This window comes from Acartia tonsa, chromosome 9 (assembly GCF_053477335.1).
Source record: "Acartia tonsa isolate MP-2025a chromosome 9, ASM5347733v1, whole genome shotgun sequence".
Taxonomy (NCBI): Eukaryota; Metazoa; Arthropoda; class Copepoda; order Calanoida; family Acartiidae; genus Acartia; species Acartia tonsa.
The window spans coordinates 45,065,155-45,086,082 of record NC_137268.1 but is presented as its reverse complement, the minus strand read 5'-3'; the positions used below and the strand labels follow the sequence as shown (position 1 = coordinate 45,086,082).

The 20,928-nt window shown below is 31.4% G+C and overlaps 1 protein-coding gene across 1 annotated transcript in view; it reads left to right on the top strand.

The window, feature by feature from the left end:
- The window catches only part of LOC145327571 (uncharacterized), a 72,572-nt gene that overhangs the window by 11,025 nt on the left and 40,619 nt on the right, over nucleotides 1–20,928 (top strand). The window contains exon 5 of the mRNA XM_080171111.1: nucleotides 1,134–1,190. Within this exon, the coding sequence (XP_080027237.1) occupies nucleotides 1,134–1,190 (57 nt within the window). The remainder of the gene's footprint in view (nucleotides 1–1,133; nucleotides 1,191–20,928) is intronic.

Sequence of the window (20,928 nt, the reverse complement as noted above, 5' to 3'; positions counted from 1 at the left end):
TACTTCAATGTAATTCAAATATCAACATGAAGTGAAAAACTTTATTCATTCCAAAAACAAATAGAATAAAGGTCTTATCGCTTTGGTCAATGAGAATTTAATGAGGATTATTGGAGCACTATGAGTTTTAAACATTTATTTCTTGGAAAACTTGAGCTCATTTATAGACATTTATTTCCTATATAGATCTGACATGGATCTTAAGCAATAAAGCAGGCTGTTTTGTAAATGTTAAAAATTGGAAGAATTTTTTTAAATAAAAGTTATCGCAAATATACTTAGTAAATGAAATTGTTACGTATTTACAAAATTCAGGGAAATGGGGATGAGACAATGAATGTAAATTTATTTCAGCCTTCTACTCAACATGGAAGCTTTTTATAGTGCCTATAAAAAATGTCTTACTGAAGATGCTGTGAGTATTGGTGCCAAAAATATGACGTAACAAAAAAAAATAGTTAATGAGAGGCCACTATAAATTTTACCATTGGTCAATAACGGCCTCTCATTGGCTAATTTTTTTTGTTACGTCATATTTTTTGCACCAATACTCACAGCATCCATACTGAACTAAATTTGACAATGTTGTTGTAGAATAAATTATTGGAGAAAAAATTTTGTAAATTTAAATTTTGTAATAGTTATTTCTCGCATCATATTATAAACGGCTTTCCGCGGATATAGAATGTACAATTATGAGATTAAAACTAGTTTTTTTAGCCCCGAGGTGACGAAGTCACCGGCTAAAAAAAAACTAGTTTTAATCTTATGATTGTACATTTCTATATTCGTAGAAAGCTGGATATAATACGATGCTAGACATAGTTTTTTCGTATGGATGAGAACCGGTTCCTATCCACCGGATTCGAATGAATACGAGAAAATCCAATCTGATTCCCCAAACAAATGTGAACTAACAAGTATTAGAAAAATTTGTAAAATTGATGATGGTTCATTATTTACAATTTACAGTCCATTTTCTCGTTTCTTCCTGTTAAAAATAATTTTAACAATTGGGTGCTTCCCTTTAAAGTAATTTCGAGCACTGAAACATCTCCCCAAATGTGGTGGGGGAGTTTCAGTGCTCGATAAGACACTTTGAGGTAAAGTGCTGACAAATGTAATTATTGTAGTGTTGGATCCTGCCAGCTGACCGTAAACAAATGTTCCAGCGACGTGTGTCAACTAAGGTACATCTTTTTTATTAGCGTAGCTAATCTATAGGAGTGGATACAAAACCGCAAAAAACAAAACCGCGAAAGTTACAAAACCGCGACATTACAAAACCGCGAATATTACAAAACCGCGAAAATTACAAAACCGCGACATTACAACCGCGAATGTAACAAAACCGCGACGGTTACAAAAATATAACTATGTAGGAATTTTTTAGAATTTATTATTCAAACAAAGAGAACAATTAATCAATAAGCAATTTATGTATCCAAAAACAAAACAAAAAGTGAATTTTAAACTGTGTCACGGTTTCCAAACAGGAACTCTCTCATGTTTCCTATCTTGTAGCTCTTGAGGGACAACTTGGTGGCACGACCTGCAATGACCTCTTGAAACTTGGAGCAAGCCAGGGCATCCTAAAATAAATGTTGCAACGTTCTGTTACTAAAATTGGAAGATTATCTTTTAAAATTTGGAATATTTTCTTATTTTTGTTAGTAGATTTTTTTATTATAGAATTTTAGTATATTATTTTTCGCGGTTTTTCGCGGTTTTTTTTCGCGGTTTTGTTACATTCACGGTTTTGTAATGTCGCGGTTTTGTAATTTTCGCGGTTTTGATATGTTCGCGGTTTTGTTTTTCGCGGTTTTGTATCCACTCCAATCTCTACGTGTCTGTAGGTCCTTCTTTCTGCCTTTCTGTCACTCTGAAATGCTAGAAAGGATCGATTTCTATTCGAAGTGCAATTAGTTTTGCAACTTTTCTGCATTTTATCTTGCGTTTTATATTTTCCCCTTTTTTGTTCTTACACAATTTGAGGAATTATTCCCCTTCCCTACTTTTCATCCTATTGTAGTAGCGGCCGCGGATGTCAGCCGTTACTGAGTTCGAATGTTACGGCTTGGTAGGCGGATGTGAACAGACTTTATTATGTACACAATGGGGTTGTCACAAACAAATACTTTTAGCTCAATGGAAGGGGTTTACAATGCTCCGCCCCCTTTTTATAGGGGAATTACTAAGGCCGGCTCAATTTGGGAGCGAAGCTTATCTACAACAAGGGAAGCAGGGTGGAGGATACCACACTATCATATAAAGCAGAAAGCTATATTGTCTGTAGCTTGATATTACAATAACTACTAAACTGATTGGGTTCTCCTTTATAGGGAAACCTAGGTCAATGGATGGTATTAGGCTATTTTTATTTTAGATTTAATCCTTGATATGGTTTTATGCTATTTTTATGTCCCCTATTTTCCTTATGAATACAGAGCCCCCTGATGCTAAGGCTGTAGCCGCTAGTGTTTTAGGGTATAGTCCCTTTCGTGGCAACGCACCTTAGGGGGCGATTCTACGTATTTTTTACAGTAGCTTTTCTCCTATTTCTAGGGTCTGCGGGGGGGCTCTAACCCTGCGGTGCAAATTACCTAACGCTGTGGGGCAATCACCTAACCCAATATAACCTAACCTAACCTAAAATAACCTGTAAAAAGTCATTTTAGAAATAAGACGAATCGCCCCTTAATGGGCGTTGCCACGAAATGGACTATTCCCGTGTTTTATAACTTACTAATCCTTAAAAATGCAATTTGAAAAGTACCTAATAAAAATACATTATCCGTAGATAAAAGTGCAAAATAAAAATTTAAGTCACGGATATTCAAGTGTTTTAAAACAGTATAATATAAAGAATTTTTTGGCTGAATCTAATCAGAGCCTCGGAATTTGGATCAGACATAGTACCTTGGGCTGTCTAAATTCGAAATTATCCAATATCTCAAAAATGAATATTACATATATGATTATCCTATATGATTTTGTTTATTTATTTTTATTTTCAAAAAAAATAATCAACTATGTAATAATAGGAATATGACAAACCTTATTAATTTTTATATTTTCTGTATTTTTAAGAAAAGATAATTAAGTGTGTAATATTGGGTAAGAAAAGATAATTAGTGATGTAATATTCGTCAATATAGCATCCTTAATGATGTTAGGTAAAAGGGGTTTATTTTCTAATTTTTCAAAAAGGGGTACTTGTAAATTTTTTCCGAAAAAAATCACTCAACCTTGCATGACTTTTGAAACTATTAGTACTTGAAGTTTTTAACAAATAATTATATTTGGCTTGTCATTATTGGGTTTATAACAATTTATCTACTTTGGGGCTACTTTGTCCAATCCCTTAAGATCCCTGTTAATAGTAGACAGTCAACCTGCTAACAAAAGTCGTAAAAAATTCTTTTTAAAAAGTCTTATCCACTAAAATCCATTATTTTCTAGGCCTCAGTTTCGCTTCGCTTCTCTTTTAAAAGCACCTCTTTATCCCTAGATAAATAAGTTTGGTCAAATCAAGATTTTTTACAGATTTTTTTTTCCCTAAAGAGTAGAATCCAATCAGTTCAGTGGTTACCAAGATCTTAAGGGACAGACAGACGGACAGACATCAAGCTACTTTGTATTAGAGAATAGAGTTATACACATTTTTAATAGCAAAGCTTTTCTATAATTAGAGTCGGTCCATCCGTCCGTCCGTCCGAGATAGATAGCTTTTATTCATTAATTTAGGCATGTTAGAATTGTCCTTTCGATTTCAAACTTTTCATGGTGATTCCTGTAGTGGTTAGGTACGATTTAGAAAGCGTATCAAATCTATAATCATTACCAGAATGTCCGTACTTCCAATTGTAAACAAGTTGTTTTTTCTACTTTTTTAACAACACATTTTTAAAAGCGAAGCTTTTCTATAATTAGGGTCGGTCCGTCCGTCCGTCCGAGATAGATAGCTTTTATTTGTTAATTTAGGCATTTTAGAATTGTCCTATCGATTTCAAACTTTGCATGATGATTCCTGTAGTAGTTAGGTACTATTTGGAAAGCGTAGCAACTCTATAATCATTGCCAGAATGTCTATACGTCCATTTTAAACATGTTAATTTTTCGTCCTAGATAGATAGCTTTTATTTGTTAATTTAGGCATGTTAGAATTGTCCTATCGATTTCAAAAATAGCATGATGATTCCTCTAGTAGTAAGGTACGATTTAAAAAGCGAAGCAACTCTATAATCATTACCAGAATGTCCGTACGTCCATTTTAAACATGTTGATTTTTCTACTTTTTTAACAACAAAATTTTATGTGATCTAATTATCCGTTTGATCTGGTTTTTGGTATATTGATTCCTGGGACAACAAAGAACAATATTATTAGCAAAGCAACTCTATAATCAACTAATAAAATGTAAGTATGTCCAAAAACATTATCCTGTATCAAGCAGTTTTTCAACAAATTTACTTACAATTTTGCTTCGACTCTTATACTTTATATTCTGATTATTCAGTTCAGACACTATACAAGTGTTAATGTCCGTTTGTCCTAACGTTTCAGTGCTTCGCTTTTATGGATGTTGTCATCCTTGTTATGTGATCTAATTATCCGTTTGATCTGATTTTTGGTATATTGAATATTAATCAACTCTATAATCAACTTTTAAAAATGTAAGTACGTCCATAAACATTATCCTGTATCATGCAGTATTGCAACAAATTTACTTACAATTTTGCTTTGACTCTTATACTTTTACATTCTGATTATTCAGTTCAGACACTATACAAGTGTTAATGTCCGTTTGTTCTACCATTTTAATGCTTCGCTTTTATGGATGTTGTCATCCTTGTTTTAATTGATTTTTTGGGGGGGTTGGGAATTTTTCTTAATGCAATCCCTCTCGGTATAATGATTAAGAGATATAAGTTTTCCGGAATTGTAATGTAGGGAGTAGATTTGAAATCTGCAACAAATTTTAAGGATTTTTAATAAAATTCGTTTTTTGTATAATTCTTTATCTAAAAGCGGAAATACAAATTAAGTTAATTAATTTTGGCATCTGTGATTGGTGGATTTAAAAAATCTGCGCTCTGATTGGATGTCGTACATCATTCAACCAATTAGAGCGCAGGTAGTTTGAAATCCACCTATCCTATTGGTCAAAATTAATTAACTTAAAATGTATTTTCGCTTTTAGATAAAGAATTTTACAAAAAACGAATTTTATAAAAAATCCTTAAAATTTGATGCAGATTTCAAATCTACTCCCTACATTACAATTCCGGAAAACTTATATCTCTTAATAATGATACCCTTGCAGAAATAGTTATAAACTCTCCTATACAAGTGTTAATGTCCTTTTGTTCTACTGTGTTAATGCTTTGCTTTAATGGATGTTGTCATCCTTGTTTTAATTGATTTTTTTTGGGGGGGGGATTGGAATTTTTCTTGATGCAATCACTCTCGGTATAATGATACCCTTGCAGAAATAGTTATAAACTCTCCTATGAACAGCTACTATTTATACTTTTTAAAAGCAAGCCTTTTCCATAATTAGGGTCGGTCAGTCCGCCCGTACGAGATAGTTAGCTTTTATTCGTTAATTTAGGCATGTTAGAATTGTCCTAGCGATTTCAAACTTTGCATGGTGATTCCTGTAGTAGTAAGGTACGATTGAGAAATCGTAGAAACTCTGTAATCGTTACCAGAAGGCCCGTACGTCCATTTTAAACATGTTGTTTTTTTTTACTTTTCTAATAAGAATTATTTATGTGATAAAATCATCCGATTGATCTGATTTCTTATTACTGATTCCTATAACAATAAGGTACAATATTATACAATATTATAATCAAGTATTAAAAATGGCAGTATGTCCTTAAACAGAATTCTGTTTTTAAGAAGTTTTGCAACAAATTTACGTATAATATTGTCAAACCTTATATTTTTTTATTTTGTATATTCAGTTCTGACACTCAACAAGAGTTAATGTTCGTCTGTCATATCGTTTCAGAGCTTCGCTTTTGTGGATGTTATTATCCTTGTTTGTGTGTAATTTAATAACGAACAACTTTGGTTTAATGATTTTCCTATTAGTCGATTAAAACATGGAGAAAAGTGTCATTTAATGAAAGTGTGTTGAAAATTACCAACTTTGCCTCGCCACTGAGATCGCCTCACTTTAACCTATGATTGAATTTCCTAATAATCAATGACTTATTTCAAAATTTAAATCAGTTTCAGCTCTAAGCATGTCTAAAACTTTTATTGATCTTTAAAAAAATGTTTAATACATTTTTTTAACTTTAGGTTACAATAGATTACATGTTTATTTTGATGGAGATACGTTGTGACATACAGCCAAACAAATTAAATAGAAGCTGCGCTTCTTAAAAATATATCTGGATGTGTGTGATGGGGGAGGGGGGGGGGTCAAACAAGGTCAAGTTATTTGACCGAAAAGAAATGTTGTTAATTATGTTATATGATACTTAGGGGTTGGGGGGATTATTCATATTTGTTTTTTCTCCTCCCATTCAAACTAAATTGTTCTATCCTTTCTTTGCATCTCAAATAATATTTTATTTGTTATTAACGTAATAGAGGTGGTTTAATTTTAAGCTGTATTGTTAAGGGGAACCATATTAGTTGAGCGGTTAGCACATATATTGCTTAAGGACAGGTTTTAAGCCATTTTAATAATATTAGTTCAATTTAATAAGGATGACAAACAACATTCACCGTAAATACTAAATATTATAATAAAGAAAAAAACAACATTATGCTATTAAACATTAGCCTTTTGTATTGGAATAAAATTGTGGATAAGCATCAAATTTCGTTTTAATCGGTAGAAAAGTAAGAATACAAGTCCATGTTTAAGGACAAGTCTCCCCCCTCCCCCTTTGCTCAGTATCATACAGAGCAGCAGTGGAATTAACACAATCTTTTGAGCTTAGCTACTCTATGACTCACTATTATTTTCAACAAAACGGTTAAATTGATAGAATTTTAAAATTTATCAGGGATCTAAAGGGACAAGACAATGGACAATAAATTGATGTACATCCCCAATGATGATACACAAAATTAACCCCTTTATGTAGATTATAATTAGTGGTTGAAACATTTGGACACTCAACTCAATAAACCGATAATTAAAGTCACAAAGTTGCAACGAATAAGAAAATGTTACTAAATGCTTTTGAGTCTAGTGTAATAAACAGCCCAATGTTCCTCCCTCCCTGAAATTTATCTAAAATCATAATAATGAACAATGGAGGGTAATTTGATATCTCAATCTGATTATAATAAACATTATTAGCACCTATCTTCAGATTAAAATTATTGGTAGTTTGAAGGTTTGGTCAGATGTTGTCATCCTTTTTAATTTTTTAAGAGCTAACCATTTTGTTATTCAAATTTACTTGTTTTAAATTAGTAAATGGGTTAATGTTTGGCTTTATTTCTCAAACCGTTTTATGATGCATTTGTTTGAGAAAACCAGGAGGGAGGTGCCATTGGACCATAAATTACACTTGTACCCAAAGTTTTATAACCAGTTCATACAGGATAATGTTTATGGACATACTTACATTTTTAGGACTTGATTATAGAGTTACTTAGCTTATAATATTGTACTTTGTTGTCCCAGGAATCAATATACAAAAATATACAAAAATCAGATCAATCGGATAATTTATCACATAAAAATTTGTTGTTAAAAAAGTAAAAATCTACATGTTTAAAATGAACATACCGACATTCTGATAATGATTATAGAATTGCTGCGCTTTCTAAATCGTACCTAACTACTACAGGAATCACAATGCAGAGTTTGAAATCGATAGGACAATTAACATGCATAAATTAACAAAAAAAGCTATCCATTCCGGATGTACAGACGGACGTACATACGAAAGGACGGACCGACCCTAATTATAGAAAGCCTTGCTTATAGAATATGACGAAACGCCCCTTGCCACTAAAGGGACTATACCCAAATAAAGGAACCTACAGGAATAAGACAATGGCAGATTAATTGATTTACATCCTCAATTATGGTAAACAAAATTACCCCTTCTATACATTACGATTAGGGGTTGGACGTTTGGACACTATAGTTAATAAACTAACCAATCAAAATTTGATAAAAGTCCTCAAAACTTTTTGAACAATGATTTGTTTATTTCTTATCGTAAATGGGAAATTTTCATCAATTTATCGTCCATTGTCTTATTCCTTAAGTCCCCAAAGTTGTTAAGCCAACGAAAAAGAAAACGTTATTATCAAACGTTGGAAACTAGCAGAGAGAGAGGGGGGGACAATGGGCTGTTTATTAAACTAGTCCCCAAAGTTTTACGATAATGTTTTCTTATTCGCTGGCTTAACAACTTTGTGGTCTTTTATTGTATTTTGAATGGTCAGGTTATTAATATAGCAGTGGTTATACCAACAAAATTGAAAATTCAGTAAAGTTCACCAAAGTTGTTAAGCCAACAAATAAGAAAACGTTATTTTAAGACTTTGGGAACTAGCAGAGAGAGAGAGAGAGAGGGGGGAGGGGGCATTTTGCTGTTTATTACACTAGTCCCCAAAGATTAAAATGACGTTTTCTTGTGCGATGGCTTAACAACTTTGGGGACTACAGAAGGGGTAATTTTATATGTCATCATTGGTAATGTACATCAATTTAACAGCCATTGTCTTATCTCTATAGATCCCTATATTTTGATATAATTTCAGTATTTTGATTGATTGGTTCCAAACTAGCAGAATCCTAACTTTTTTGGCCAATAATTTAATTATTTTTTTTGTATTGTAATTGGCAATTTTCATAATTTTATACTTCATTTTCTAATTAATTAAGATTCATGGTTAAAATTAAATTTAGTTTGAAGTAAAAACAAGAATCATGTAGAATCCATGTAGTGAAAGCGATGCTAAAACAAGGATGACAACATCCATAAGTATCGAAGCTCAAAATTTATTGATAGACATCAGGAAAAATAATCTTTTTGGTATGTTAAAAGACATAAATGAAATAAATCCCGAAACCTTTTAAAAATGTATGATATCTTTTGAAGCATTAAGCTAAGAAGAAAAACGTGAAATCTAGGAATCGATCTAGCCCCCCAACCAATAGCAAGTCTTTAACAAACTTGGTGAAAATATGTATAATGTTGACTTAATTATTCCCTAAAAATTCCAGCTGTTTATCTTGAACAGGAGTCAAAAAATCATGAAAACTTGAAAAACTAGGAAGTGATCTAGCACCCCAACCAATTATCATATCTTAAAAAAAGCTTTTTAAAAATGTTGACTTGATTAATCCCTAAAAAATCCAGCCGTTTATCCTGAACAGGAGTTGAGATAATCATTAAAATTGAAAAACTAGGAATCGATCTAGCACCCGAATTAATATACAAATCTAAATTTAATTAATCCCTGAAAATTTCAGTTGTCTGTCTTGAAAAGGAGTCGAGAAAATTCTGAAAACAAAAAAATCTAGGAATCGATCTAGCACCCCAATTAACATACAGATGGACAAAACAATGTATAGATTAGATGCGCATTTATCATGGGAATCTTCACTAAAAATTTCAGCTGTCTTTAATAGGAGCCGAGAAAATCACGTTTCCCCCATTTTGTCTCAGATAGACGGACAGACGGACAAACAGACGGACGGACAGACGGACGGACGGACCGACGGACTGACGGACGGACATTTCGAATGATAGAGTAGCTTCGCTACTAAAAATCATGTTTCCCCCAAATTTACTATAATCGCAATAATTTTATGTAGACTTATGCATTTTATCCTGTAAATGTTAGTTTGTCCTTTCATTTCAGAGCTTCGCTTTTATGGATTTTCAATATTTGGTTCCTAAATCTGTATTAAAGTTAAATGATATGTGAGCCACATCATACGTAGATTTTAAAATTTAAATTGAGCGGCTCATAGTAATTGTAGAATAAGGTAGGCATACCATTAGAACCACTATGAAGTCTATTTTAGGTCAACTGACTTAAAACTTGACTTGTTTAAGATTGTAAAAGGGGCTCTTTGAAAAGATTTTGTGTTAAACAGTGAAACTGTTGAAACAGTAAGTTTAAACATTATTGTCAACCATATTTTTTAGAAGCACAGCTTCGCTATAATTAAAATTTATCTGTTCGTCACAACGTATCTCTAATGTAATAAATAAGTAATCCTTAACCCTAGTAATCCCAATCCGTGTAAGTAAGCAATTAACATTTTTTTTGGCTTACTTAAATGTGCCATTGTGCCATTTTTGTGGTAAATTACTGATAAGCCATAAAAAATACTAATTGCTTACTTATATCAGCATTCAACAACAATTTGGTCTGACTTGTGAGTTAAAAGAGGGTGGAGTAAATAAATACTCAGTCATTTATAGTAAAAGTGGCTTATATAAGTTGAATTGAAGAAAAAGGAGGAGGAGTAATAATTAATCCCTTTCTTCCTGTAAGCAGTTTATAAAAAAAAGAGAAGATTTGGATGATATAAGCCAAATAAGAAACAATTGTGATTGATTCCTTATAAGTAATTTATCAAAAAAATTGCATGATTTGGTATAAAAGCCAAATAAGCATTTATTGTGATTAATTGCATATAAAAAATTTATAACAAAAATTGCATAATTGGTATATAAGCCAAATAAGCCAAAGTTTTCATTGATTGCTTATAAGTAATTTACCAAAAAAATGCATGATTTGGTATATAAGCCAAATAAGTCAAAACTTTCATTGATTGCTTATAAGTAATTTATCAATAATAGCATGATTTGGTATGTAAGCCAAATAAGAATTTATTGTGATTGATTGCTTGTAAGTAATTTATGAAAAAATTGCATGATTTGATATATAAGCCAACTAAGCCAAAACTTTCATTGATTGCTTATACGTAATTAATAAAAAAATGCATGATTTGGTATACAAGCCAAATAAGCATTTATTGTGATTGATTGCTTATAAGTAATTTACCCAAAAATTGCATGATTTTGATTTTAAGCCAAAACTTTCATTGATTGCTTATAAGTAGTTTATCAAAAAATAGCATGATTTGGTATTTAAGCCAAGTAAGCATTTATTGCAATTGATTGCTTATAAGTAATTTACCAAAAAATTTTATGATTTTGTATATAAGCCAAATAAGTCAAAACTTTAATTGATTGCTTATAAGTAATTTATCAAAAAATTGCATGATTTGGTATGTAAGCCAAATAAGCATTTATTGTGATTGATTGCTTATAAGTAATTTATGAAAAAATTGCATGATTTGATATATAAGCCAACTAAGCCAAAACTTTCATTAATTGCTTATAAGTAATTTATCAAAAAAATGCATGATTTGGTATATAAGCCAAATAAGCATTTATGGTGATTGATTGCTTATAAGTAATTTACCAAAAAATTGCATTATTTTGTTTATAAGCCAAATAAGCTAAAACTTTCATTGATTGCTTATAAGTAATTTATCAAAAAATAGCATGATTTGGTATGTAAGCCAAGTAAGAATTATTTGTGATTGATTGCTTGTAAGTAATTTATGAAAAAATTGCATGATTTGATATATAAGCCAACTAAGCCAAAACTTTCATTGATTGCTTATAAGTAATTTACCAAAAAAATGCATGATTTGGTATACAAGCCAAATAAGCAAAATTTTTTATTGATTGCATATCAGTAATTTATCAAAAAAATGCATGATTTGGTATTTAAGCCAAATAAGCATTTATTGTGATTGATTGCTTATAAGTAATTTATCAAAAAAATGCATGATTTGGTATATAAGCCAAATAAGCATTTATGGTGATTGATTGCTTATAAGTAATTTACCAAAAAATTGCATGATTTGGTATATAAGCCAAATAAGTCAAAACTTTCATTGATTGCTTATAAGTAATTTATCAATAATAGCATGATTTGGTATGTAAACCAAATAAGCATTTATTGTGATTGATTGCTTGTAAGTAATTTATGAAAAAATTGCATGATTTGATATATAAGCCAACTAAGCCAAAACTTTCATTGATTGCTAATACGTAATTAATAAAAAAATGCATGATTTGGTATACAAGCCAAATAAGCATTTATTGTGATTGATTGCTTATAAGTAATTTACCCAAAAATTGCATGATTTTGATTTTAAGCCAAAACTTTCATTGATTGCTTATAAGTAGTTTATCAAAAAATAGCATGATTTGGTATGTAAGCCAAGTAAGCATTTATTGCGATTGATTGCTTATAAGTAATTTACCAAAAAATTGTATGATTTTGTATATAAGCCAAATAAGTCAAAACTTTCATTGATTGCTTATAAGTAATTTATCAAATAATTGCATGATTTGGTATGTAAGCCAAATAAGCATTTATTGTGATTGATTGCTTATAAGTAATTTATGAAAAAATTGCATGATTTGATATATAAGCCAACTAAGCCAAAACTTTCATTAATTGCTTATAAGTAATTTATCAAAAAAATGCATGATTTGGTATATAAGCCAAATAAGTATTTATGGTGATTGATTGCTTATAAGTAATTTATCAAAAAATAGCATGATTTGGTATGTAAGCCAAGTAAGCATTTATTGTGATTGATTGCTTGTAAGTAATTTATGAAAAAATTGCATGATTTGATATATAAGCCAACTAAGCCAAAACTTTCATTAATTGCTTATAAGTAATTTATCAAAAAAATGCATGATTTGGTATATAAGCCAAATAAGTATTTATGGTGATTGATTGCTTATAAGTAATTTATCAAAAAATAGCATGATTTGGTATGTAAGCCAAGTAAGCATTTATTGTGATTGATTGCTTGTAAGTAATTTATGAAAAAATTGCATGATTTGATATATAAGCCAACTAAGCCAAAACTTTCATTGATTGCTTATAAGTAATTTACCAAAAAAATGCATGATTTGGTATACAAGCCAAATAAGCAAAATTTTTTATTGATTGCATATCAGTAATTTATCAAAAAAATGCATGATTTGGTATTTAAGCCAAATAAGCATTTATTGTGATTGATTGCTTATAAGTAATTTACCAAAAATTTGCATGATTTGGTATATAAGCCAAATAAGCCTTTATTTTGATTAATTGCATATAAGTAATTTATCAAAAAAATGCATGATTTGGTATATAAGCCAAATAAGCATTTATTGTGATTGATTGCTTATAAGTAATTTACCAAAAAATTGCATGATTTTGTATATAAGCCAAATAAGCCAAAACTTTTATTGATTGCTTATAAGTAATTTATCAAAAAATAGCATGATTTGGTATGTAAGCCAAATAAGCATTTATTGTAATTGATTGCTTGTAAGTAATTTATGAAAAAATTGCATGATTTGGAATATAAGCCAACTAAGCCAAAACTTTCATTGATTGCTTATAAGTGATTTATCAAAAAATAGCATGATTTGGTATATAAGCCAAATAAGCAAAATCTTTCATTGATTGCTTATAAGTAATTTACCAAAAAAAATGCATGATTTGGTATACAAGCTAAATAAGCCAAATTTTTCATTGATTGCTTAAAAGTAATTTATAAAAAAATAGCATGATTTGGTATGTAAGCCAAATAAGCAATAATTGTGAATTATTGCTTAACCCCTTACAGTCAGGCCCCTTGCCACACCTTAATTGGTCGGGGGGGGGGGGGGGGGGGCGTTCAATGCCCCCCCTAATTATCTCAGTCCTAATTTTTGCTTCCTTCACCCTTTTTTTTTACAACCTTTGTTTTTAGGTCTTTTTTTACTAAAAAATTTCAAATGGCTGTAATTTTCTTATTTATGAAGCTAGAAGATCAATTTTAATTTCCAGAAAATGTTTATCTTTATGTAAACTTTACATTAGAAATATCAAAATATAAATTTCAGCAGCCGCAGCTGTACTTGACAGCTGCCAGCTGCCGCAGTCGGCGGTCGGTGGGAAAACGTTATGTAGACATGTAAGAAAAGCTTAAGTTTAAAATTTGAAGTCTCTAAGTCAAAAATTGCAGCCACAGGAGCCTTTTAAATATTTCTGGAGACCTGGAGGATCAGGACCTGCAGGATCATACCTGGAACCTGAAAGTGACTTAAACACATAGAAGGATGTACTACTAGAGGATATTTTAGTATTTTGGTATGATAAAATGCTTTGTTTTAGTCAAAAAATTATTTTTGCTCTTTACCTGGATGGCCCTGCCAGGTTTGCTGGCATTCTGTGCCCGCCAGGATGGAGATATTCAAAAAATTCTAACTCTCAGTTATGTGTCATACCCATACTTAAAAAGTCACACAGTTTGGGCTCTTTATCTTTCACACACAGAAAATGAGATAGAAAAAAATGGATGGGGGGGCGTTCAATGCCCCCCCCCCCCGACCATTAAGGGTTAAAGGAAGCCTGCAAGAAATATCACGCTTTAACTGCTGAAAGTCTGCCACAAGTAGACCCAATACCCCAAATTTGAGGCCTTCAGCTTCTACAGTGTTTTTTTTTATGAGAACTTTTTTGAAAGCAATTTTAACCCACTTCTAGTTATTAATGGCTCATTTTAAGGGAAATTGAAAATCCGCGAAGAAAAATTTAAAAAATCTTTTAATTATGTTGTGACAAACACAAACGTCATGGCACCCCAACCTGCATTTTCTCCTGATCAGCATGTATGGATAATTTTTAAGTATGGCGAAGTGAAAAATATAAAATTGCTTCAGACAGCCTTTCAAAAAGAGTTTTATCCTACTAGCTGGAAGAAAGTGCCACACATTAGTTGTTTCATACGAGTAATTCATCGTTTTGTAAACAGTGGTGGGAATGCCCAGCCTAAGAAACGTCAGGGAAATGGAATACCTGACAATGACATAAAACAAGTTAATGATTACTTTCAATCCAAGGATGATGCACATCTCAGAGATGCAAGCAGAGAGCTAGGTTTTTCTGTTTACAAAATATGGCTCATTCTAAGAACAAAGCTGAAATGGAGATCATATGCACCTTCTCTTTCAGCATGTCTAACAGCAGACAACATTATCTCTCGCCTAACAGCTGCAGAGTGGTTCTTAAACCACAACTCCACCTTTTTTCAAGATAAGATAATTTGGTCTGATGAGAAGTACTTTGTGCTAAAGCAAGGACCAAATAAGTCTGTTAATAGAGTCTGGTCACCTGTCAATCCATACTTAAATGTTGAATGCAAAACACAGAGCCAACAGAAGATTATGGTCTGGGTTGGATTGTATGCTGGAAAAGTTTTAGGTCCTTTCTGGATTGAAACAAAAATGGATAATCAAGTTTACAATGAACTTCTGATGGAAAAGGTCTGGCCTGCTGTAAGAGCTAAAGCTACCAGAAATATGCTCTGGTATATGCAGGATGGTGCTACCTGCCACACAACAAAGAATAATCTATCCTTCTTATTAGATAAGTTTGGTGGTAGAGTCATTTCAAACAAAACGGATGTTACATGGCCACCAAACAGTCCTGACTTAAATACTTTGGATTTTTTTTTCTGGGGATATGTCCAGCAAGAGGTCTATAGAGTCAAACCAGCGACAATTAACGACTTAAAGATAGTTTTAGAGGATTTTATTGCTGGCATTGACAAAGATATGATCAAGAAGTCATGTGCATCTGCCAGAAAACGCTTTGAGATGATAATCAAAGAAGGAGGCAGAAGATTTGAGCACAAGAAAAATGCTCTAAAACCATTGTTAGATGGTGACCACTAAGTTTTGAATTTTGAATTTTACTGTTCTTTTTAAATAAAAACTGAAATATTTTTTTGTTGTTCTATTATTTCCCTTAAAAACGAAGAAAATAAGCATTAATCATTAAACTCTGATAACTAGAAGTGGGTTAAAATTTCTTTCAAAAAAGTTCTCATAAAAAAACACACTGTATAACAAAAGATTTCTAGGCATTTTAAAATGACATTTAGGGTGTACTTATTTTTTAATGTATCATTAAAAGCAGCATTTGTCCGTGTTCTCTGTACATTTCCACACAAGCATATATAAAAATTTTAATTTTTTCCTTCATAAACACTGGAGATTTTTAGAGCTAAAGTTTTGAAAAAGTGACTCAGCAAAAATTAACTTTTAACATGAAACAACTTTTTTACCAAAATTAAGGTAGAAATCCTTTTATTTTTGTTACTAGCAGAAACTTTATACAAAAATGAAATTAAAAATTTAGGTTTTAAGTTAAAAGCATTTTTTTATACATATTTTTTGAGTCTTTTTAGCTTAATGATATTTTGAATAACAAACCTATAAGGCAAAATTGTTTTAGATTGAAAAACCAAATAAATCTTTAAGAATTTAACAGGAAAATTGTTTTTGTTTCATAATCCTAACTTTAATAACAAAAATGTTTTAAAGAAAATAAAATTACAATTTTTAGTCTAAAAAGCTTAATTAAACCCCTTTTAAGGGATTGAGATGTCAGAAAAGGGGGTGGAGCAACTGTCATAATTAGTCATAATTAATCCTTTTCATAAATAAGGGTAAGTAAATAGCTTGAAATTTGCAAATAATCAATTCATTTAGTAGTAGTATTTTTTGTCATTAAAAATTGATATTTTTTGGTACAATAAAAAAAAAATTAGTTAACTTGTTTTCTTTGTATATCATTCTTCAGTTACCAGAAAGACATAATATAACCATCCAAAAATTCTAAGAAACCAAAAAAAATATTTTTCTCAGTCACTTTTTCAAAACATTATCACTAAAAATCTCTGGTGTAAATGGAGATAAAATAAAATATTTTTATATATGCTTGTGTGGAAATGTACAGAGAACAAGGACAATTGCTACTTTTAATGATACATTAAGAAATAAGGGCTCTACACCCTAAAAAATACTTTTTCCTGGGTCATACTGTATAAAAAATAATAATTTGAATAAAAACAATTCACAAATGGATGTAGTTGCCAATAAACTTTAAATTTCACAAAAAAAATCAGCAACTTTACTACATAAACAAAAAAGTTAGGAGGGGTATTTTGAAATCATTATGTTTTTCTTGGTTTTCAAATTTAGTTGAGCTTTACCGGAAGTAAGCAAAATTGCCTGCTCCAGGGGGAAATGAAAACCAGGGTAGTAGAGGGGGGATTCATACTGAGAATGATGCAATTAAGAAACTGGGAACTGGATTTTTTTTGGTTTTTGGAATCCGGGCGATAAAAACGGGTTCGTCACTAATGGGTTAATATTGAAATTTTAAGATTTTTTTTACAATATAAAAGAGTTATCTTAATTTTTCACATTTTTCACATAAAGCATTTTTTAAAACTATTAAAACTACTCTACTCTACTCTAAAATTTTGTGTTTTGGTATAAAAGCAGAAAATCATAACTTTATTGTTTTCTTTTAAGCCACAATAATGGCAAACCTATCAAAACGCTCGTAAATTTAACCACAAATGTGAATATCTAGAAAAATACTAAATCTAAAACGATACAATGCAACATTTTTTTTTCTTCAACTATATAAATTTTAAGTTTTTCTTTTAAAACTTAAACTTTAATATTGATCAATTTAAGTAACCGCAATTGTGGCTCAACACATAGCAAATCTGCTTGTCGCCAAAGAGGTGCAAGGTTCAAATCTCAGGCCGATCCAGCATCATAACTATAGACATTAAAAATGGTTCCTAATGCTGCTCTGTCAGGTGCTTTACATGAATAGTAAGAGCAGGGGGAATGCCTTGGCCCATAAACAGGTGCATAGAAAGGTCGTACAATTAAAGGGATGGTTGTCTGATAGATATTACTTAACCTAATATCCTTGGGTGTTAGAGTAATGCATCCCATTACACATGGATGATGCTCTATATTCTCTAAAGGATCCCTTAAATCGAAGAGGAATTCTGCCCTTACGAGGTAATGGTAATGGTAATCTATCTATATATTGAAGTAACAATTCATATATCTGTTTCTTCGTATATAAAAGTGACAGGATGTCTATATGAGAGTGTCAGTTTGTCTTTCAACACAATAGGATCTCTCTAACCTCTAATCCAGAATGGTTCTCCTATACAATGCACATTGGGGCAAATCAACCAAAAAGGGGATTTAATTATTTAGTACCCTTAAAATTCATCTCACAAAAATTTCATTTTATACTTTTTTGTAGGTAATTTAACAACAAACAAATTTGCTTTTATGTTTTTTTCTGTCATTTGAAAGGAACATGGAGATAAAGGTCATTTTATGAAGGTAGATAGAGAATTACCAGATTAACCCCTCTCGAAAATAGCCCCCCCCCTTACCCTATCCATCTATCTATCCATCAATCTATCCATCTATCTATCCATATATCTATCCATCTATCTATCCATCTATCTATCCATCTATCTATCCATCTATCTATCCATCTATCCATCTATCTATCTATCCATCTATCTATCCATCTGTCTATCCATCTATATATCGATCCATCTATCTATCCATCAACTATTCATCTCTTTATCCATCAACTATCAATTTATCCATCCATCAATCTATCCCTCTATCTACCCATCCATCTATCTATCTGTCTATCCATTTACTTATCCGTCTATCTATCCATATATCTATTCATCTTCCTATTATTATGAAGGTAGATAGAAAATTACCAGATTAACCCCTCCCGAAAATAGTCCCCCCTTACCCTATCCATCTATCTATCCATCAATCTATCCATCTATCTATCCATCAATCTATCCATCTATCTATCCATCTATCTATCCATCTATCTATCCATCTATCTATCCATCTATCTATCCATCTACCTATCCATCTATCTATCCATCTATCTATCCATCTATCTATCCATCTATCTATCCATCTATCTATCCATCTATCTATCCATCTATCTATCCATCTATCTATCCATCTATCTATCCATCTATCTATCCATCTATCTATCCATTTTAATTTTTTAGTAGCGCAGCTACCCTATCACTAGCTTTTTGGGCCCTTTAAAGCGTAACTAGGTTAATTGTAGTCCGATTTTAGTGTTCAAAGTGTCAAATTTGGGGTCATGGAATTCATTTCAGTAGGAGGGGAGGGGATGGTGTAAATGGGGGTGGATGGGGATCCTTATTTTAGCAAGCTACAAGTTTCACTTTATTTTTATGTTTAATAAATCCATTATAAATGTGGGCATGATTAACATAAATTTTTTTTAACTAATATCTATATTTATAATGATATTATGATTCTTGTTTACTGTTTATATGTATACTAGCGGCTTCGCCCCTAGCCTCTAGGGGATTTGCCCCAAGAGGTAATTAAACAAGGATGACAACATCCATGAAAGAAGTGAAGCTCTGAAATGGAAGGACAAACGAACATTAACACTTGTGAAGTGTCAGAACTGAATATTAATGCAAGTCTATACAAAATTGTAATTAAAACTGATTAAATACATGTTACTGTTTAAGTACATACTGACGTTTTTAGGACTTGATTATAGAGATGCTTCGCTTATAACAATAGACGTTATTGAAATAGGAATTAGTATTCAAAAAATCAGATGAATAGGATATTTTTAACATTCAAAACCATTATTTGTTGTCAAAAAAGTAAAAATCAGCTTGTTATAAATGGATGTACGGACTTTCTGGTAACGATTATAGAGTTGCTGTGCTTTCTAAGTCGTACCTAACTGTTGTAGAAATCAGCATGAAAAGTTTGAGATCGATAGGACAATTCTAGCCTGTTTAAGTTAAGTAAAAAAGCTAACTGTACCAGACGTACGGACGGACCGACCCTAATTATAGAAATATGAAAAAATTGAGGGGGATTTTTATTTTTTAAAAAGATCTTTAAACAACCACAGGACCAGTAGATATATTCCCTGAAGAGTAGAATTCAATCAGTTTAGTGGTTAGCGAGATCTTAAGGGATGGGCGGACAGACAAACAGAAATCAAGCTACTTTGTATTATATATTAACACCTAGGGATCTAAGGAACAAAACAATAACCGATAAATATGTACATCCCCAATATTGATACATATTTAATAAATACATATTTAATAAATTATATTACAAAATTATTTGTCTGTAGATGACAATTAGTGGTTGAAAAGTTTTGACACTCATCAACAACACTTAATGAACCAATCAATAAAAAATCAATTAAATTTCCTGAAGTTCTTATGCTAACAAATATAAAAACGTTATTATAAAACTTTGAAGTTTGGGGACTAGTGTAATTAACAGTCCCCTCCCTTTCTAAATAAAACTGCTGACTTTAAACATGAATACCCTGTACCTACATAATTTAAAAACAAAGCATTACCAATAGACAAACAGATAGACTACTTGCTAATTCCAAATTAGAATGATTATAAGAACAATTCGTTATTTGAATATTGTTTATAAAACTAGTCCCCAAAGTTTTACAGTTGTGTGTTCAAACGTTTTAACTACTAACTTTAATCTACACAAGGGGTAATTTTGATAATTATCATTGGGGATGTACATCAATTTATTGACCTTTGTCTTATCCCTTTAGATCCCTGATATTTGTAATAATCCATAGAAACGATTATTCAGTTACATTAAAACATAAAGAGGTTTAGATTTAGGTTTAACCCCACCCCCCCCCCTCTCCTCTCAATCGTTTAGTGCAATAGAACTTGAAAATATTCATTATCAACTTTAATTCAAAGTCTGATCAAATAAATATTTCTCATAGAGTCATAACTATGTTTTTGCGTCTTTTATTTATATGTATACATCTCACATATTGACTTTAAAAGCGCGTTTAAAAGATTTTCCTAACAAACTTTTCGTGCACCCAGCCTCAGAAAACGCGCTAAAAACCCCTACGGGGGCGCGGGGGGGTAAGTGAGACCAGTACAGGCGATTATAATATATCTTTGGGTAATCAAATATCGTATTTTTAGCCGGTGGC